This window comes from Balaenoptera physalus (genome assembly GCF_965194825.1).
Source record: "Balaenoptera physalus genome assembly, chromosome: 6".
NCBI classification, from domain to species: Eukaryota; Metazoa; Chordata; class Mammalia; order Artiodactyla; family Balaenopteridae; genus Balaenoptera; species Balaenoptera physalus.
The window spans coordinates 94,123,103-94,145,989 of record NC_138885.1 but is presented as its reverse complement, the minus strand read 5'-3'; the positions used below and the strand labels follow the sequence as shown (position 1 = coordinate 94,145,989).

The 22,887-nt window shown below is 40.5% G+C and overlaps 1 protein-coding gene across 1 annotated transcript in view; it reads right to left on the bottom strand.

Moving 5' to 3' along the window:
- CD28 (CD28 molecule) overlaps positions 1-22,887 on the bottom strand; it is a 49,320-nt gene that overhangs the window by 16,704 nt on the left and 9,729 nt on the right. Inside the window, exons 2-3 of the mRNA XM_082467405.1 lie at positions 5,059-5,412; positions 4,683-4,807 (exon numbers count right to left, since the gene is read on the bottom strand). Coding sequence (XP_082323531.1) covers positions 4,683-4,807; positions 5,059-5,412 — 479 coding nt within the window. The remainder of the gene's footprint in view (positions 1-4,682; positions 4,808-5,058; positions 5,413-22,887) is intronic.

Here is a 22,887-nt window from a genome sequence, read left to right as displayed (position 1 = left end):
CAACTAGATACCGTCCTATTCCTTTATATGTATGTATATTTCCATAAAGACAATAGCGTCATTCATCTCCATCCCTCAGACACAGCTCCCTCTGGATGAATCTCTACCAGGAATGAGGGGTGATACTAACCCTAGAATAAGAGTTATACTCACCACGAATCTTAGCAAAGTTTTGACTGAGGGTTAGGAACATATTTTCTCAATCAGTGTGATGGTAAAATTTACATATTTGACAAAACTCCCATAAAAATTCTAAAAGTAGAAAGCCATCCAGATTTCTGGATTCAGAATTCTCTAGAATGAAAAAAAAAGTCTATTTCTTGGCACATAGGCCTGGCCTGATGCATAAGTAAATATTGATACGTTGGACATGAATGTCATGAACACCAGAATAAATAAACCAAAGACTGGCCTTATTTCCATGCACTCCTACCTGAGCCCTTCCCACCTTCCTTATCAAAGGGGCAGGAGTAAGTGTTAAAGGTTGGTAAAAAATGGACCTCCATATCACTAAATAAAACTAACATGTTTTCAGGCCTCATCTTTTGAGCTCTCAGCAGCATTCTAGATTATCCGTTCCCTTCTGAAATGCTTCTGTTTTGCCTTCCGCGAGGTGCTACCATCCCAGTTCTCATCCTGCCGCTCTGTGGCCACTCCCTCCTTGCCTCCTCTGCAAGCTCATTCTTCTCCAACTAGCCGTTCAGCGTTAGAGTTCCTCACAGTTTGGTCCGAAGGCTTCTCCTCTACTCATGCCATCCTCTCTCCCTAGGCAACCTCATGCACATTCACAGTTTCAATTGCCGCCTATTCACCCAAATTTATATATCTGGACTAGACCTCAAAGGTACTTTAAACTCAACATGTCCAAAAAGAAACTCAAGATCTTCCCCTAAAATCTGGTCTTTTCCAGTGTTTCTCATCCCAGTGAGTGACACTACCATATACACGGTTGCCCATACCAGACCTCCCAAGCCTCATCCTTGACACCTCCAACTCCCTTATCCTCTGTCCCAGAGGACATATTACAACATCTGAAGACATTTTGGGTTGTCACACTGGGATGAATGCTACTGGCATCTAGCGGGCAGAGGCCAGAGACGCTGCTAAACATCCTACAAGGCACAGGGCAGCCCCTGACAACAAAGGATTATCCAGCTCAAACGTCAGTAGTGCCAAGACCGAGAAATCCTGATCTGAAGAGTCTGATCGTGAAAAAGAAAGGAATGAAAATGAAACAATGGACACAAGGTATATCACCAAGTTAGAATGAATATTGTTAGGCTGCCTGAGTCCTCCTTCTTGCTCATATTCAAAGATGACTGATGGTTTGAGCCTGGGTGATCAGGAGGTTGATGGTCCATCCATAAGTATAAGGCAAGATGATAGGGAAAGTGGATTCGAAAGAGGCTATCAATTCAGCTTTGGTCGTTTGGGATTTGAGATGATGGATGGGGTGATCTAGCTGAAGGTAAGAAGAGGACAGCATTAAACGGACATAATTGGGGGATGCATTCTGGGAGTGGTAGCTATGGAAACCAAGGGGGTGAGGGACGTTGCCCTTCAAACATCCTGGTTCTACATCCTTTCTATAAATAAAGGACCAGACATCTTGGTTCTACATCCTTTCTATAAATAAAGGACCAGACATCTTGGTTCTACATCCTTTCTATAAATAAAGGACCAGAGTTCTCTTGGGCACAGGGTTATGGCAGGGCAGGAGTAAGGCAAGGAACTGTCTGCCCCCAGATAAATGTGCAAGGCTGCCACTGATATCCTGGGAGGCATTAGAGTACTCACCTTACATGTCTGTGTGACTAAGTCATTTAGCCCTTCAACATTCACTGTCTGCTAAAGATGTGTGATTTCAGGACCACTCCTCCCTTCCTCTTCCTTCTACTCCCATCCTTACCGACTTGTTTCTCGGAAGCAGCAGAAAGACACAGGCATACACAGGGCAATTCATTTAAAAGACACGGTCTTCAAGAACCCACTGGATTTAAAGGCAGATACTACCTGTACACACACTATTCACATTCCCCACAGTGTGATTTATAGTGGAGAAAACTGTGTTTTTTAAAGGCTCCTTTAGACTAAGAAGGAGAATGGGTTTACCAGCTCAACGGAGTGAATGGAGGATTGAGTGAGAGTAACAGGTGCTGGTCTGTGGCTGCCTGGCAGAGGGGAGCTCTTTGTTTATTCAAATGTCAGCAACAGGTCAAGAACTGAGATAGAATCTGCAGCTGTTCCCAGAAACCCACTCAGCCTAGAACTGCCTATGGCAGTACATCACAGACCCTCAGGAAGTTCCGGAAAACAGCAGCTTACACCAAGGCACAATGCAGACCAGCCAAAAATAGGATCCCAGAAAAGTACCCTGGAAATGGCTAAACTCTAGGGATCCCTGATGCCTATCTCAGCAAGGTGCCGGTTGCTTAAACAGTATCCGGAAAAGATGAGCCCTGGGTAAAAATGCTCTGTTATTCTATGAAATATACATATATATTTACTTCACACCCTTTTGGTCAGAGAGTACAAAGACCTATGTTTGAGATGCAAATAAAGAGTACTTCTTATTGCGTAACCTAATTAACCACAAGAGGCCACAGAAGAAGATAAGGTATGCCAAGCACTGGGACTTCCCAATTTTCAGGGAGCTCATGAGACAGAATAAGACCAAAATAAGTTTTCTCAAGACAAAGCAAGATGAACCTTACTAGGAATTAGTAGTGCTGCCAAAGAAAAACATATTGCATTTAGGATGTTTCCAATTTAAAAGTAAACTTTTTAAACTCATTAGAAATAGAAGATACTTTTGTCCCTTGGGTAATTCGAGTCACTTAGCAAATTAGTCCCTGCTTATAGTAACTGATATTCTAGTGTATATTGACAATAAGTTTTAAATGGTGAGCAGTACCCTTCTGGCCACTGAAAGTTAAAACAGTTTTCCAAAACTACTTCTCACAAAACTAGTAAAGTACATTGACCTAGGTCAGCATACTACAGGGGAGCACCTGTCCTGGAAATGTACCCCAAAAGGCACTGCACCTGGCTTTTAGATTAAGAAGTTGATATTTCAAGGGGATCAAGATAAAAACAAGAACTGAGATTCTAAATTCTAATGTTACTGGCAAACTCCACAGAGGTTCAAAGATGAAAGATAACTAGGATGAAGACACCAAGATCCAGACTCAACTGACCTCAAAGGAAGAACTTAGACGATATTTCACTACATAAAAAGCCCCCATCAGGGTTGGGCAACTTGAAGAAGGCAAGATAGGCAAATTCTCATGATCTGATATAAAGGATTTCCAGGAACAAGCAGCCACTTTGGTGGTTACAGATTTAGTTGGAGGTACAGATTAGGCAACAGGCAGCCTGACAACCATCCGTCTGCCCCCTAGTCTCCCAAAACGAGAGAAGTATCTGGGGAACAAGGGAGAGGCACACTTTGGCAATAGGCCGACAAGAATTTAAAAGGATCCCAGGCTGAATCTATCCTTGGCATGACTGTGAACCCAGGGCTGCCCTACTCCTCCACCACCCCGACCCTGCCCAGCACCAAGGCTATAGTAAATAGGATGGCTTCAACATGGCATGGCTTCCAGAAATCACTGATCCATGTATGAATTAGTTAGATGTATGGAATATGCCTTAAAGATAAGTATGATACTTCAGGCATACTTATTTAAGTCCTTAGTTTGGCCTCTATGGGGGTTATCAATTCATCAGTTCATAAGCATTCTTTAAGCACTAAGGTCAATGTACTTAATACCAGATGGATGGTGAATGTCAAGAGAAATAGTCCTATATCCTTGAGAAGCATACATATCCTGTTGAAGAAATGATTCATACATGAATCTAACTTCTAGAAAAAAATTCAAAGACAATATGGAATCAGTGTCACACTGTGTACATAAGAACTGGAAGTTTCTGAGTAAGAGAAAGGAAAGAAAATAAGGCGGTCCCTGCCTCACAGTAGATATGGTTATCAATATGCATTCAAATCTAGGCCAAAACTTCAACGTTGAAGAAGGTAGAGAAAAACACACCAAGTTTATTGCATGAACATTTGCAAAAGTTCGTAAACTCCAATTCAGTGGTAAGAGCTCAGAAAAGTCTAACTCCCATTATAGTTTCATAATGACAGCACCATACTTGGCCTCACAAAATTCAACTGCTTCAGAGGAGATAAAAATATGACTCAGATAAACAGACCTAGTTTCCTTGCTAGGTTTGAATGCATAATTTCAGTAGACAAATTTCTCATGATTTTTGACCCTGAACCAAAGTTATTCATTGGCTTCAGTTTCTTAGATTCCCAAGTCGCTTAGATTTTTATACATATGTATATATTAGAGCTATTTTATATGTCATAATGACATTGCAAAGTGGGGAGAAGAAAGGTAATTTTCTACCCTAATTTATCTCCCACACTTATTTACCTGTTTAGCTTCTTACTCTGCCTGGCCACTTAATCAGTGCCTTCTGGAACATAAACTCACATCAGATTTTTATCTCAGATAAAGTTGGATAGGCTAAAAGAGAACCTACTGAAACCTAGCAGGGAAAAAGAAAATAATCACATGTTCAACAGAAAATAAGCCACATAGGCAAAATCCTTGAATATGTCCAATTGCATATGCAGTAGAAAAGTTACATGAAAACAAGGCTGCTTCTCTTACCCAGCAGTTAGAAAGAGCCACTGTTGCTAGCAAGCTATAGAAAGCTAGGACTCCATTTACCACCACAAGTGCCCAAAATGGCTTAGAGGACTCAGGAGACTGGGGAGCTGGACAAAGATGTTTCTCTGAAAAATAGAATAGATTAGATTAAATGATATGGGAATGGCACTTGAGTACATTTCCTTCCTTCTTCCTAGAGGAGAATGTGAGAGGAATCAAAATATGCAAAATATCACTGGCTTAAGAGGTGTAGACTTCCTCATTGGTCTGTCCTCTTTGGGAGTTAGCCAACCCCACCACTGATCATGACCTAGTTTTCAAGACTGCGGTTGAAAACCATTACTTGAGAGTGGACATTGGTCGAGCCGTGCGTTACCTTTCACATGGATAATGGTCCCATTACTCTTCTCATTGTCTATGTAAGGAGGAGGATACAGAACCTCGATTTTGCAGAAATAAATATCCGTTTGGTTAACGTACAAATCCTGGAGGTAGAATGTCACTGTTTCGTTGCCCAAGTTCACAGTGCAGTTGAATTCCTTATTTGTAGACTGAAGTGACTTGGAGTGATTTCCATTCACAGCACAGACCTCCACAGCACTATCTACTCCCTTATAAAGGGATGCCCGGAACTCCTTCGAGAAGAGGTTGTAGGTATACTTGCAGCTGAGGTTGACCTCATTGTTGTTTACCACAAGCATGGGCGACTGATTCACCAAAATCTTGTTTTCTGGATGGGGAAAAAATCATTTGCTTAGAACAAGAATATAAGGACTTTTTTTTCTGAAGTCAAGATATGTTAATTAACAAAATAAACAGACATCCAGCAAAGGATTTCTCTTGGCAGATGAAGACGCAGGAGCTCTTTGGAAGATAATTATCCTGCGAGTTTACATTTTGATATTATTTTCATCCTCCTTTGAATGGAACAGTGGAGCATGTTTTCACTTGGAAGGCAGAACGTGGCCTTCCGTTGGCATTGAACATCACAGCTATGCATTTGGGATTTTTGAATCTGTGCTGAGGTTCCTAACATGTTAATCATGCTCAATTAATTTTCTAATTGAGTGTTTTACTTGGAAACGGCTTTTAACACCTGACATAAACAAATAGATTTGTATTTTAAGTTGCGATTCAGCATTTTGTGGAGGAATTTAAATGTTTTGAAACATTTTGACTTTTTTTTATTGGCTGTTCCAAGAGTAGGATAAAGAGGTAAGAAAAATGTAACCCAAAGAATTTAATTTATCCTCCATAGCAAATGCTGAAAACAGCCTTGTCAGGAAGTTTGCGTATTTGTTTCTTTAAATCACAGAAGATGGAAGAGGCCCAAGAGGCCCACGAGAGTTCTTTCTCTAGTCCGTCTTCTACCTTTATGCTCTCCTAGTAAACGATCAAAGAATCTGGAGACCACCTCGTTCAATCTCTTCACTTCTAAAGCAAAGAACCTGAAATCTGCATGATGGAAGAGAACATACCTATTCTATCCTGTTTTTTTCCCACTATACCCCATTCCCTAGCACATGACAATATATTCCCTTTTCTTGTAGTGACTGTGTGAGGTCTAGAAACATTAGATGATCCGTCTAATATTACTGAGCAGATGGTGAGCAAAGCAAGGGCTAAAACCCAAGCAAACTACAACCACCTGAGCAATGGGCCACTTAAGCACTGAGAATCGACCTTGCAGCCAACACTCTACAAAATTTCTCTAAAACAAGAAATCACTTTGTGTCTTTTATTCAAAATTCAATACAAACAAAAAAAACATTTTTGCTACTGTTTTTAGGTATACTAACAATTGTCTGCCCGTTCACATTTTTTTAAAAGGGTTATTTGAAGCAATACCCCCCAAACCCATACTAAAGGGTCAAATAATCTATTAAAATGAAATTTACAATCTAACCTGGATTTGAATCCATGTACTCAAGTATTTTGTTTTTGCTTTGGAGAAAACGGAGCTGCATAGAACTAAATCACTAATAGCCTTTCATCTCTTACATAGTTCTCAATGCTAGCTGTACATCAAGAACCTGTGCCTGGGTCCCATTCCCAAAAATTCTGATTTAACTGGTCTATGCTGGTGGAGAGAGGGATCGATTCTTTTCATTTTTTTTATAACAACTGATTAAGATATAATTCATGTACCTTAAAGCTCACCCTTTTTTTAAAGTTCACCCTTTTAAAGTAAACTTTAAAAGTTCAGTGGCTTTTTATTATATTCACAAAGCTGTGACTGGATCACCACTCTCTGATTCCAGAATATTTCATTACCCCCCAAAAGAAATCCCATACCCATTAGCAGCCCCCTCCCCATTCTTTCTTTTTTCCAGCCCCTGACAATCACTAATCTATTTTCTACCTCTATGGATTTGCCTATTCTGGACATTTCATATAAATGGGATCATCAATATGTTGCCTTTTTTTTTTTTTTAAACATCTTTATTGGAGTATAATTGCTTTACAATGGTGTGCTAGTTTCTGCTTTATAACAAAGTGAATCAGCTATACATATACATATATCCCCATATCTTTTCCCTCTTGCGTCTCCCTCCCTCCCACCCTCCCTATCCCAACCCTCTAGGTGGTCACAAAGCACCAAGCTGATCTCCCTGTGCTATGCGGCTGCTTCCCACTAGCTATCGGTTTTACATTTGGTAGTGTATATATGTCCATGCCACTCTCTCACTTTGTCCCAGCTTACCCTTCCCCCTCCCCGTGTCCTCAGGTCCTTTCTCTAGTAGGTCTGAGTCTTTATTCCCGTCCTGCCCCTAGGTTCTTCATGACCATTTTTTTTTTTTTTTTAGATTCCATATATATGCGTTAGCATACGGTATTTGTTTTTCTCTTTCTGACTTACTTCACTCTGTATGACAGACTCTAGGTCCACCCACCTCACTAAAAATAACTCAGTTTCGTTTCTTTTTATGGCTGAGTAATATTCCATTGTATATATGTGCCACATCTTCTTTATCCATTCATCTGTCGGTGGACACTTAGGTTGCTTCCATGTCCTGGCTATTGTAAATAGAGCTGCAATGAACATTGTGGTACATGACTCTTTTAGAATTATGGTTTTCTCAGGGTATATGCCCAGTAGTGGGATGACTGGGTCGTATGGTAGTTCTATTTTTAGTTTTTTGTTGCCTTTTGTATCTAGCTTCTTTCACTTAGCAGAATGATGTCAAGGTTCATCTATGTTGTAAATGTATCAGAACTTCATTCCTTTTCATGGCCAAATAATATCCCATTGTACGGATATACCACATTTTGTTTCTTCATTCATTAGTTGCTTCCACTTGTTGGCTATTGTGAACAATGCTGCTATGAACATTCATGTACAAGTTTTTGTGTGGATGAATGTTCTCAACTCTCTTGGGTGTACACCTGGAGTGGCATTGCTGGGTCATTATGGTAACTTTGTACTTAACTTGTTAAGGAACTGCCAAACTGCTTCCTAAAACAACTGCACCATTTTACATCCCCACCAGCAGTGTATAAGGGTTCCAGTTTCTCCACATCCTTGCCAACACTTGCTGTTGTCCATCTTTTTTACTATAGCCATCCTAGAGTTATGAAGCGGTAGCTCATTGTGGTTTGATTTGCATTTCCCTAATGACTAATGATTTGAGCATTTTTTTCATGTACTTATTAGCCATTTGTATATCCTTTTTAGAGAAATGTCTATTTAGATCATTTGCCCACTTACCTGGGTTGTCTTGTTAGTGTTGAGTTATCAGAGTTCTCTACATATTTTTGATACAAGTTCCTTATCAAGATATGTGATTTGCAAATATTTTCTCCTATTTTATATGTCGCGTTTGGCATTGGTTTAACAATTCCCCCAGTTGATTCTGATATTCAGTCAGGGTTGAAAACCACTATAGCCTAACAGAGTTCTCAAGCTGACAGCATATTAGAGTCATCTGGGAACTTTAAAAACCCTTGATTCCCAGGCCAATTAAATCAGAATCTTTGGGTGTAGGACCCAGATGTCAATATTTTTAAAGTTTCTCAGGAGATTCTAATTTGCAGTCAAGTTTGTGAAGCAGTGGCTTAACAGTTGACACTCACTTTTAGTCCTCAATTCATAGGCTTCCACTAGCATTTCCAATCTCATTTCCTTGAACCAAAACCCTCCCAGTTAGCCAGATCATTTAGGGACACTGTGGGTACTCATCTCTCTGTACTTTGTTCACCGACTCCATGGCCTACAATGTCTCTCCCTTCTCAGGTCTCAAAATGATTACTCTCTGTTCTACATTTTGAACACCTCTTGTTTCATAGGCTTCCATTTGTTTAACTTTTGATTTGTGTGTATTTCCTCTACACCCCTAGTTTCCAAGTCCCTTTTGAGCAAGGACAAGAGGTTATGTTTCTTTGCATGATACTGTGCAAACAATAGCATCTCATTAAATACTAAGTGAAAGATGGTGATCAGACTGTACCATTCTTATCAGCAGCTAGCTCTGCCTAGCATCTCATTAAGTCCTCATTCAAAATCTGTCTCAACAACAACTTTAGCTTCATTTATTATTCATTATAACAAATACTCTCTAAAAGCACTGAAAAGTAAACACGTAAAGACTCAAAAAGTTCAGCCTGTCTTGATGGGAAAATCCAACTCATTTTCTGTTTTGTTGTATCTTGCTTGGCCTTTTTCTTTGCTTACTTAGCAAGAATCACCGGGCCGGTTCTGATTGGAAGAGCCAACCCCAGCAAGAAATGCCAACATCTCTGCTCCTTTTCAGCTTAGGTATCTGTGTTTCTGCCTATTGAGGACTCCAGGAAGTGTGTTTCTGTTATTAATTACTTGAATTCTGTTCTAATGGGCATTCAAATTCTTCCTGATCTTCCTTTGAGAGCTGATGTGAGAAAAAAGATGAGAATAGGACTCCTTTGCAGGGATTTTTAAAAAGCGGGGAGGGGAAGCATGGGCAAGGAAACTGAGTAAGGCTGAAGAGAAATCCTGGACGGTTGCTCAGTTTGGCCTCCTTCTCCCAGCACCCACAGCAAGCTGGAGAGGGAGGGGGGCCAGAGAAGCTCAAGCATCTACACTCCAGTAGTTTGCTTAGTGCCTCTTGCATAACTCAGGGTGAGACACCTTCCCCAGAGGCACTGGGAGAGAGAAATTGATTTCCCAAAGGTAAGCAGGGCTCAGTGTCTATCCTTGGGCAGCTCACAAACTGGTGCGGGAAGAAAGATACAAAAACAGACAGCAACTTTAAAAAGAGTGGCAGAGTGATGTGCGAGTGTTTGTGAGGGCAACTGGGGAACCAACTAAGGATTTCTGGAGGAGGTGACTGCTGACCTGAGTCTTATAAGGCTTATGCACACATTGATTCAACAGGTTTTTATGAAGTAAAAGTTATCCTAGCTAAGATGAGTCTTTGTGTTAGGGGACGCAGGGGAGGTAGGAGAATGTGTGTTGGGGTAGGCGTGAGCTAGGGGACTGTGGGGAAGACAAAGACAAAGAGTAAAAAAAGAACAGTCTAGGCAGAGCAGATGAGGAGGGGAGAAAGAGTATGGCAGGTGTTGGGAATTGCACCTACCTGAATTTGCTGCACCTGAGTTGTAAAAGACAAGACTGGCAAGGTAAGCATAGTTCATAGGTTGGACTCTCTCCTGCAGGTAATGAGGACCTTTTGAAGGATTTCAAACAGAAGAGTCATACGTACAACTTTTCATTTTATATAGATCCCTTTAGCACAAAGGTGGAAGGTGAATTTGCAGAGAACAAGAGTGAAAACGTGGAGACCAGTTAGGATGCAATTGTAGTAGTCTAGGCAAGAGGTGATAAGGGTCTGAACTATGGTTAGAAAGAGGTGGATGAACTCAAGAAATATTTCCAGGCTGAAGTTGGCAGAACTCAGCATGGGTTTAGATGTGATGAGTGAGGGAGTTAAAAATGCTGTCCTCAGGCCACACCGACCAACCAGTAAGTAACACTGTTTTCCTTTTGCCTATGTCTTTTCTTCATTCATTCCATGACCGGAGCAGACAGCTCAGAAACTGAGGTGAACTTTGGACATCTGGGCTGTGAAGAAGACATTCTCCCAGCCTAGGGGATCATTGCAAAGAAAAAGGAAACTACCTCAAGGGTTCCTGGGCCCATAGTTGACTCCCTGGAGCTTAGTCAGTGTTTGCTCTTTTTCAGAAGAGGGAGAAGCAGTGGTCTTCCTCTACTTTCCTTCACAGAGCAGGATATAATGAGATAACTGGAAGATAGATTTCCCTTCTCTTCATGATGGGGCCTCCAAATTCAAACCTCAGCATTGTTAAAACTGATCACGTTTCTCCTGAGCCCATTCTCCCTCAGCGCTACAAAGTGAGAAACTTCTTAGGGAAGGACAATCTGAGGTCCTAGGATTTAGGCTGGCTGTTACTTATTCAATATTCCCCTGGTTGATGGCCTATCCAACAGTTGAGCAAGGGAAGAAAAAGTCACTTCTTGTGTGACCCTATGTACTAATATTTTGTTGGGAAAGAGCTTGAAAAATATTGGTTACATGGTCATTTGAGGGAAAAGAGATGTCCAATTTATCTGTCAAGGTTTACTTTCCTCCCTCTTCTATGTCAGCACAGATGATTTTAAAATTAGGTACTATGCTTGAAGTATCAATAGTTCTCTTAATATGTGCTAGTGTGTGACAACAGCCTCCTAGCTGAGGGTGCAACTTGAATTCAAGTTTGACTGATAGAACGTCTTGTTTTTTAACATGTATCTCCTTATAGCACTTGCTTCCACCTTGATTCATGTCAATCATTCAGAGAAACCTAAGTGAGAAGCCATCTCATAGGACTTCAGAATCTACATCTGCTTTGGAGAGACACTGAAGGAAGGAAATTCACTTTGGGTGGTAGGAAAAGATAATCAATTGCTCTAAGTGATATTGAATATTTGTGATCATTATGACTTCCCATAGACACAGTAATCCTGATTGCTCTTATTTTTTCTTAAAAATGGAGCATGTGTGGAAATGCACACCCCTTACTCTGTGAGAGTAAAGTAATAACATGCATCAGTCAAAGCAACAAATAACCAGAACACCAAATGACATTTGGCTTTGATATGTATTTTGGTTCTCTGAGTTTCAGGGAATCTACAGTACTTCAGATGATTTAAGGACACACTGTAAAATTTAAGGACATATCTAGACTCAGAAGAAGAAATAAGAGAAATATTTAGCTTCCCCATACTAACTTCTGTTTGATTCCTTTTTGCTTTCCAGTTAGTGCTAGGAGTGGGAAGCATCCTTCTCATGTTAATTTTTTCTTAGCAGACCTACCCCTTTCCCTGTAAATATTCGGTTTTCCCTCTTGTGAGTAGTTAGGCAAGGTCTGCCGGGGTCAAACCTACTAGGTTAAAAGACAGACATTGTCAATCTATCAGTTGTATTCGTTTCTGGTGTCAAAAGATTGGCTTGACTGACATGTCTCTAATTGAACTGGCAAGTTGTTTTGATGATGAATTTAGTGCTTTGCTTTTCAAAGCCTTTCCTAGCAGCTAAACTAGCTAAAGGTGTGGAGACAGGAAGCAGTAACCTCAAACCTCTTTCCCTCAACTCCTCCTTGACAACAGGCAACATGAAGAGTAAGATTGGAGGTGAGAAGGTACTTATCTGCTACTTATGAGCAAGGCAGTGAGAGCTGAAAGATTTCCCACAGATAATCTGTGAATTTTGTGATATAGTTGACTTCTGGAAAATTGAAAGTTGCTTGTGCTTCCATGAGAAAGGGGGGAAGGGAGCTTGGTTACCAAAAACAAAACAAAACAAAACTTTCCCTTTTTGCCTATGGTAAATAGGTCAATTACTATAATAATAAACAACTCTCTGCACAGGTGGAGTGGATAACCATCTCTAAGGTGTGGCTCCAAACACCACAGAAGGAACCCTGACCCTAAAAGGACACTCCCCACCAGCTCAGTTAATGTTTTGATTTCAAAATACGGTGAAGCCTAAAATGCAATGTGGGAAATACATTGACAAATTAGTAACTATGGTCTATATTCATAGGGCTACAAAGTGCTTTCTCCTATTTTATCTCATATAAACTCCACATTAACCTGTGAAATAAATAAGCAGGACAGTCATCTTTATGCCCATTTTATAGATGAGGAAACTGAGGTCAAAAAGGTCTAATTCTTGCTCAAGGTTACAGGACAAGTACATGACCCTTAGGACTTGGCTCAAGCCTCATCACTTCTAATCTAGTGTTCTTTTCCCTCTGCCAGGTTGCATCAAATTTTCAATCAATTTTGGTGATTGTTTCTAGACCTTCTCAAAGTTGGACTTGATAGTTGGATGGCACAGAAGTGAGACTTAGGGAGGAGAATAACATTGAGCAGGGGAGTAAATGGAGTGGGAAGAGGACAGGACCAAGATAAATTTCATTTTCTACCCCGTTTTGCTGGAATACCATCCCGCAAAAAGTGCTCAGCTGGAAGGGAAGTTGGAGATGATTTCAGCCAATCCCTTATTTTACACAAGAGGCAACTGAAAACCAAAGAAGTAAATGGCTTTCTAAACAAGGTCACAGAAATTGTGGAAGAACTAAGATATTATTTATTTATGATTCTAGGAGTAATATTTTAAATCATGAATGAATAGAAAACCAATTTTGTACATTCAGCAAGTTTGACTTGATTTCATGTCAATCTTGACTTTTTCATATTTAGAAAAAGTCTGTTACCAAACTTGCTTTGTCTCTACACAAAAGATTTTTTTACAACTGCAGAGACTTCCTGAAGGTCATAGATGGATTCCAGATAAAGCCTACAGACAATATGGTCCCATGAAATGCCTCTTATAAATTATTTCAGATCCACACGCAATAATTACACCATTGCAGCAATTCCATTTCAGCTTGCCCACGTGTCCAAAAGAGTTTGAACACAAACATTAGTCAATGCATAAAATCACTTTCAGTCTAAAGCTCATTGGGCAAACCCTTAACTTCAGGGCCTTTGTGAATTACATTTATTTGTCATGATTAATTTACGATATTCCATCTTTCCTTTTCCTTATCATAGCACCATAGAGAAATCAAATGGCACACAGAGGCTGGTGAACCAGAGAGTGGAATACGCAGCACTCAAGACTGAAGGCCGCATTCCTTAACTAAAGTTAAGGAAGCCCTAAAAAAGATAGAGTACACGTTTCTTTAGCAATGTCATTGCCCTTTGACCTCTTGACCTTGTCAATGTCCACTGACCTCTTAAGAACTTTATTGGGTTCCATCTCTGCACACCATGATCAGAGTTTCTTCTGCAGTTTAACCATCAGGTTGTAAAGATCCTAATCACGTTGCTTCCTTTTTAAAATTCTGACTGAACAGAATTTAGCATGTTAGGCGGGAACCAAAGAAAATGAAGCTTTCTCTTTTCAACCATCTTGCCCTGTGATGTTTGTGAACACATTGTGAAGGTGACACTGGTTTCCCTGGCACAGAACACCTCCCTCCTGACCACAGAACTGGTGAAGTTACCGTAACTTTCCTCTGAGCACGTTTCCTGTTCAGGCCCAGGATACCTTTCAACACATGGCCATCTGAGCACTTCCTCCTTTTGCAGACTCCATAAGGGGCAGGCTGACCATAGGCCAAGGCAGTGTTTGCTCAGGAACTTGTAAGGCGAACTGTGCTTTCTGGGAGGAGAGGCATGCTCAACCATCTGGGCTCTGGTAACTCTAGCTTGTGGCTTGGATTCATAGAGATGCGAGAAAGAGGAACACAAGACACTCAGACTACAGCATCTTTCACCATCCTCCTCAGTGAAAACAAAGAGAAAAACAAAGCTATCAAACTTTGAATGGCTCCAGACTCTCTGAAATCCATGTCAAAATGGGAAAAAAGAAAAAAAAGTAATTCAGATTATGTTTTCAAAATAACTTTGTGGTCATTTCATCTAGTTTCCTGTTGACTGTCATCTTGAAACTCTCCTCATTTTCACAAGGAATAGAGATTTAAGGAAAGCCTCTCCAAAAAAAAAAAAAAAAAGTCTTTGAAAAAGCATGGTCCATATACGTATACATGGTCTCATTCAGGATCTTAGCAGAAAACAGATGGCACTCTCAAAACTGGGCAATAGGAGGTGGGTTTATTTATAATAAGACTCTTGGCAGTGGTTTGGAACCACAGGGGATAGTACTAGAACCTGTAGCTCATAGCAGCAGAGTTATAACCATGCTCAGATCTAAAGGGGCAAGGGGAGGAAGAGGTTCCAGAATCAGAAGGAAAAGAGAATTGTGTTGAGGAGGCCACCATGACAGAAGCAATGACTTCTGTAGGGAAAAACAGTCAGGCCAAGCAACCAGCCCTGCCCAAGATTGCATATGCACAACCTGAAAGTTATATCAAGCACATTAACTCCTACCAAGAGCAAGTGTGACTTTCAAACAAAATCTAAAGAGACCTTAGTTCAAACAAGTACATACGATTACAGATGATAATAGAAATAGAAGTTGCTATTGGCCAGCACCAGTCTAAGCACCACCTTTAGCCTTGATCTGTGTTTCCAGACAGGCAAACACTGTCATGTAGAGGACCATCATCCTTGGCCTTTTAGAAAATTGTTGTGCTCCAAGCAACTGTCAGAAAGTAACTCAGAGGTCAGATAGTAGCAAAAAGTCCCATCCAAGCACCTAGACCTAAGACACTAATTATTGAGAGAGAAAAATTATCAATACAATCAATGAATTCTTTCTGAAAAGAAATTTCAATGTGTCAGAAAATTGTTCTGGTATGCTGACTTCTGCCTTGACAAAGTCAAGCATTCACTCAGCAAATAAATAATGGGGCCTATAGTACTAGGTTCTTGGGAGATGGGAAGATGTAAAAGAAGCTGCAGCCTCTTCCTTCTAGGAGAAGTCCTAAAGCAGGTTCACAGTTAGCTACACTCCAAAACCAGGTTTGGTGTGTGAACCCTGTAGAGGGTCACTGACAGTCACACGGAAGAGCCCTTGTTTCCAGACAAGATGAGTCTTCTTCTGTACAGACTGACCTTTAACTGGGCCGTGAACTTTCGAGTAAATTTAGACAGGCTAAGGTAAAGGAAATGCCCTTTAGTGTAAGGGCTTATTGGGAACAAGGTGAGCATTCCATTTACATAGGGGGGACGTAAGTGAAGATGGCTGATACCAATCATGGAGAACCTTTATAATGCCAAGAAAAAGGCACATGGATTTTACTAGAAAGGCAATGGGAGACATTGAAAACACCTGAGCTGAGACTGGGATGTGGTAAGTACCACTTTGGCAAGATGAACACAGAGGGGCACGTGCATTTGCTTGGAGCGAGGGCAGGGCTGAGGCAGAGACCGGTCAGGAGGCTGAGCCAGTAACATCAGTGTGAGCTCCTAGGGCCTGAGCTGCAGAGGTAGCAGCTGGGATAGAAAGGATGGACAAGGTGTTGGTGCTGGGTTATGCTTGGTGATGGTGAACAGGAATGAAAGTGACGTGGAGTTCATGGACTGGCTAAGGGACTATTAACAAAATTAGCTACGTGAAGAGAGGAAATCTGTTTGGAAAAAAAGCTGTTGGGTTTTAGATATGTTGGGTCTGAGGGGTAGGTAAGGCATCCTGGAGGAAAGGTCCAGGAGTTTGATGAGTCGGACTAGAGCTCAAGAAAGTCAGAGATAGACATGTACATTGGGATGTCATCTGTATTAGGGTGACAGTTATTATTAAACCTGCTAAAAAACCACTACCTGTACTACAACCCATCCCTACCACTCAGAGACACTACCCAGCTATGCAGGGTATGAGCACTCTAGGACCAAAACTTCCTAAACACAAGGCAACATAAACTTGGGTGTGATGTGACCCAGGCCCTACCACTCAAGGGTCTGTATTGTCCTCTCAGCTCCTAATGCTGGAAGAACCATCTGAGAGGACAACATGACAGAGCACCTCAATTTACATGAAAGAGCTACCTATACCAAAAGCCACCAGACCATTCCAAAAATCAAATTCTATTACCTTAAAAGGTTACCTATAGTTCAGATAGCAGGTAATCAGGGCTTTATAGCTTTCTACATAAATATTATGACAGTAATCCAGTTAACAGATACCCACAGGTATCTAGAGACCTCATGTATTAATATATTATATCCTAAATACATATTTTAACCTGGTAACCAAATTTGGGAACCATATTTTCCTCCTGAGCCACCATCATTCTAAACCCTCATTCAAAACAACTCTGTAAAGAAGACGACAGTACATTTTTCCTGTCTGTTTCGTTCTCCCTAAATCTTATACCTTTGCAAAGTCTGCTTAGGGCCACCTTAGCACATTCAGATTCTTCTACATAAGAGTCATGGCCTGGAAGTTTGAAAATAATTACTGTGTTAAACTTTAACATTATGTCAGAAGATAGGGGAGAACAAAGGCAATATTGTCCCCCAAAACTCTGCCGTCATTTCTAAGCACATTAGCGTCTAAGATCCTGGTTCACAATCTCTCCAAACAATTTCCAAGATGTCTGGGTGCAGTTCTCATATTTTCTCTATCATATCATAAGAGCATCCACAAAGGGGTGGGGTAGTTGAGTTGCCTTGCTAGAGCTGATAAAAGCTAGAGCTTTTATCCCACTTAAGAAGCATTTTTGAGCCAGAAATAGACCTGAGATGTCTTTTCGTCCAACCCCCTCGTATACCAGATGAGGAAATGAAGGCCTAGAAAAGTTAAGTCAGAGTGTAACAAACTAAAACTCTTCATTACATCCCCTTACCTTGATAAATCAGGGGTTTTAGATTTTGAGTTTGGAAAAAGAATAACAGACGTGGCCTCCCTAAATTCAAGGGCAAGCCACCATGTCCTTTCTCTGAAAAGCACAGAGAGTCGCTAAGATTAACATCCCTGACTGGAAACTGGAGCCCTGCCTGTGATGCTGGGCAGGCTTGGTCTGAACCTTGTGACCCTGTTATCACAGCCATGAGCTGAGGCCAAGCCCAGCCACAGTGTGCAGTTTTGAAGACTCAAGCAAATTTACAATACAAACAGGTTAACTCTTCAAAGTCGAGGTATATACTATCCCAGTGGCCCTTGTTGAGACAGGTTTAACACTATGACCTGTCTTGAGAGAATCAAACATATATATATATATATATATATATATATATATATATATATATATATATATTTGCCAGTATGGAACCACTCATCTACGCTGGCTTCATCCTAACACATCTCTACCCTTATAAATCTCTTCCCTTCCTCCTGTTCTTCTTAGACATTTGTCCTCCTCTCGCTAATACTCCCATTCTCCAAATCTCCATCCCCATCTCCTCAAGAAAACTGCCTCCGTCCTCTTGTTTTTCTCTCCCTCTTCCTCTTGTCTTTCCTAATAGCCCTCTCTCTCCTCCACCCATGCAACACACTCAAAACCAACACTAGGCTCCTTCCACCTGTCGAATATAATTAAGTCACTCAGTTGCAAACATTCATTACACACCTACTATGTACAAAATACCGTGGTAAACATTATAAGTGTTATAAGTTCCTGATTGTCTTCACTTTATCTGGCAATTTCCTCTCCTTTTCACTCTCTCAATTTTGTCCCCCTTCACCTTTTCTTAAACCTTTGAAGTGTTATCTTCCTTCCCCATCACTTGCCTAAACTCCGAAGCCCCAAATGGCCTCCTTTTAGCCGAAACCAATGGCCTTTCCAAGTCATTACTCACTTCTCCTTCCCTTATGCAGTCAATGCCATTGACCACTGTCTCTTTGGAAACTCTTTCCACTTCTGGCTCTAGTGACATTCCACGAGCCTCATTCCCCCTTTCCCTCCCCAAACACGTTCTCTGTCTCCTTCACTAGCTCATCCTGCTCTTCAGCTGACTCCAAACCAGGCCTATTTTCCAGACTCCGTTCAACACTCTGCTTTTCTATAGTTATACCCTCTCCTTTCTATTAGCTATTCATATCCATGGCTTCAATTTTATTCCAAAGTTGAGGATGCCTAAATATTTTATTCTTACCCAGTTCCCATGTCTTCAGCTTTGTACCAGACATCTTTCTGATACCTCAAGTCCTTACTTCAGACTCAGTGTGTCTAAAGTTAAACACTAGTTTCCTCCAGAACTCAGTTACACAACATCTTGATTTCAGGCAGAGACACCACCATTCCTCTTAAGCCAAAAATCTTGGCATCATTCTTTATCCCTCCCTCTCTTTCACAAACCAGGCACTAAGTCCTGACATTTCTACTTTCAAAACATCTCTCAGAATAGTCACTCCTTTCTATTCCCACCTTTGCCACCCAAATCCTATGACCCTCTTCCTGACAAAGTGACAAAGTGTTCTAACATGATCTCCTGGTCCCTAGTCTCCATACACTCTAGACCATCCTGCTTCCACAAACTTTCAGCTGTTTCCCAATATCTTGAAAATGAAGTTTGAATTTCTATTATCAGTATTCAATCCTTTGTTGGACCTGACTCTACCCTGCCTCTCCAAGCCTCTATACATTCAGACTGGTCAACTGTTCCAAGAACATGCAATGATATTCCTGGTTTAATTTCTTCATTTGCATTTCTTCTCCTTCCTGTGGCAACATGGCTTTGGTAAGAAGATGAACCCTGGAGCAAGCATGTATGGATTGGCTCACTTACTAACTGTGTGACCACAGGCAAGTTGTTCTATCTGCTTCATGCCTCAGTTTTACCATCTTATAGACAAGATAATCATAGTAACTACCTCAAAGGATTTAAGGAAAGAATAAATGATTTAATACAGGGAAAGCCACATAGAACAGTGTCTGGCACATTATAAGAGCAAAATAAATATTAGCTGGCAATTATTATTAATAACATTATGCATTCACATCCTATCTAGCTTTAAAGTCCAGCTTAATTCCCAGCTTTCCGTAAAAGCTTACTATTTATTTTATGCTGCCTCATTTTAGTACTAATTCATTCATTTCCTTCAACAAATATTTGTCTAACACCTACAATGATTCCTGCACTGTACATAGTACCGAGGTTATAAGGATGGATATGACATGATCCTGCCTGCAAGGAGCTCACAGTCTAGGGGGAAAAAACAGATGTATCAACACACAATAATAATTTTAGGAACCCTGATGAGGAAAGAAGTCCCTCACTTTGCCATGTAGGGTCTCAGAGAAGACTTCTTCAGATGAGAGGACTAGGGGACATAACAGATTACAAGAATAATATATGCAAAGCCATTAAGGCATCAAATAGCATGATGAGGTAGGAAACTGCCAAGTTTCATTTATCTGTTTCCAGCTGTTATATCCTGTCACATATAGTCTTCTCAACTAGATCTGAAGTCCGTAAAAGCACAGAGAACTTGATTAATTACACAAGCAGTTCTTGTGTGCTAATGAAGTCTTTATATTTCTTTTCCTCTTTTTATATTCCTTCAGATCCCAATAGAGACTAAAATATAACAGAGGTTTAATAAATATTTGTTAGATTGTGTTACACTCCCATTGGGGCTCCTCTTATAAAACCGTAATAAAGGCTGAATACCCAGGGAAAGCTTCCTCAGGGAGATGGATCTTGCACTAAAGACATAAAGTGAAAGTCAAGTAGGATTTGGATGTGTGGAAAGGGAGAGGGAATTCCAAAAGGGAAACAGCATCAGAAAGGTCATAAACATGGAGTGCAGGTGTGTGAGACATTGAAGAAACCCTCAGTATTGAGGTTAAGGATCTTGTATTAGGGTATAAAAGGAGATATATCGGATAAGTAAAATGGGTCCACACTAAAAGCATCCCAAAATGCCAGGAAACATTGCAATGTCATCTTTCTATTAGCATCTTCGAGGAACCATCAACACAACTTCCTCTTCTATAAATTGAGAGATGTCTAAGTTCCCTCCCATCTCTAAAACATGTCTGTGGTTGAATTCAACAGTTCTGTGGATGCTTTGGCTTATCATTGTTTTCCATAAAATAAATTAGCATGGATTGGAAATCATTCACAGTGGTCCTAAATTGAAAGAGAAAAAAAATTCTGGAAAGGTTTCACAGTTCTCATTTTTAACTTCATTGTAGCTCAAACCGGGTTTTTGTATCAGTCACAGAACCTAAAATAGCACGTACAAGATGTTAATAAATACCTATGGAATGAGCACATGAAAGAAGATCTGTCTTCCCAAAGCATAAGAAGGAGCAGGAACTTTAGAGAACAGTAACTTACTAACACCCTGTTTTAGTCCCCACAGGAACCTCACGGTGGGAGGAGACATTCTTCTCCTATGTGCCCATTCTCATCCACCTTCTATGGGATAGAGTCTGTTAATTGGAAATGGAACGCTCCTGGACTCAACATTGCTGAAGCTGGTCTTAAATTATGTACGCTTATTATTAGTACTGTTGAATTTCAACACAAGTCCTCAGGTCACATGGAAGCTGCAAACACAGCCACAGTGATGTTCTGACACTTTATCACATGTCAAGTATCCCTAAGAAATGAAAAGCACAGCCCTCTATCTTCTCAAGTTTAAAAAAAAGAAACACCCACCTAAGTCCTTAACAGGGGAATCCATGTCATTGTTAAAAATGTAAGACATGTCAATAATTTAGATTCTTGTGTGAGAGAATGGGTAATGACCAGGAGTTACTGTTATAATCAATACGTTAAGTGGTGGATTGTGAGCCAGAGAGGTGACTCAGATACTGCAGAAAGGGGCTCACAAGTAGATTAGAGGTCAGAGTGAACTGTGAGTGGGTGACTCTTATGACACCATCAGGAACCATTAACCTGGTTACCTTGGCAACCAGAGTCCCCAAGATAATAAAGATGATGACAAATGAAAAAGATGACGGTAATGGTGATGCAGAGATAAAGTTGCAGCTCAGAGTTAAGTAAGAAATTCACCACCACCATGCTTTTGTCTTCCAACAGTGAAAATATAAACTCACATAACCTGAATGGTCACACACAGACTAAATTAAGATGCCTATTAAATCAGCATTGAAATCCTAAGGCCCAAGAAGTCTAAACTCTCTTTTTCACATCCTCTAATAAAGGGCTGAGTAGCCCTCGAACCCATCCAGGACACCTCTCTTCTAGTGTTGAGAGTCATTAAAATGAGAGTAATAAGCAAGAAATCAGACACCTACTTTCCATAGGGCTTGGGTTACCTTCCCTCCGGCTTCTGGGACCAATTCTCATGCAACCATTCTCAGACCGAAAGTTCTGGGTACATTTTTTGATGACAACATCATGTCATTGACCAAAAAGGGTCAAAGAAATTAACATAAAAGAGACAGAGATTCCTCAACAAGTCTTAGAAAACCAGATACCCCTTCAGTCTGTCACAAAGCCACCCAGATATCATTTTTTTCCTGAAGTTCAGCTAAACTATCTACTGAGAAGAAAAGTCCCAGCCTCTGTGAAGTTTTATAAATAAGAAATGTCTTGAAGAAAAAGGCAAACAAAACTTTAACCAAGATGAAAAGGAAAAAGGATAAATAACTGTGCTCTGAAGGAGGGCCTGCCCTCTGATTTTCAGACAAGAAAGTCTGCAATGAACCGTGTATCCTTATCAATGCCTATATGCGTTAATAAAGAGCTATTGTTTTAGAGATGATAAACCACAAATGGAATTTTCTTCTGGGATGTTGGTGGCCTAATAATTTTCATTTTGTAAATGTCAACACACTGCATGCAGGAAATACTTGGAGGAAGATAGCCACCCATGATAAAAGGTGAATGGTAGTCACATGGCATTTTGATACTCATGAAAATAGAGTAAGGGTATTAAAAAGGAGGATGGTTTATGTTTAAAGGGAAGGCAGCGAGATCCTCCCCCACCCCCCATAGTAAAGGTTTGAATGTGAGAGATTCAGAGTAACGATCACAGATTCATTTCTTTTTCTAATCTATCTGTGAAAATGACTCATTCTATTTCCTGGTATTGATATATTGGTATTAATTTTACATTCCTTGCTGTAAAAGTTCTTTCTGGATGGTTGCCTTTAAAAAAAAAAGTATCTTAGGGTGTGAAAGCAGAGTAAAACCAATTCTTAAGCAATGGCTACACTTTTGAAATGTCCATCAAGTTTACTGGAACTGACAAAACACCCAGTCAATTTTTTAACAGTCAGAAGAACTGGCTACTGTGTGTGGGGTGTCATGTAGAGACAGCAAGCTGCTGGTTACATTGCATTTTCTATGTCCATCTTTCTACCTTACTTCCCCAAGCCCCGCCTTGGGGCAGCACTTTCC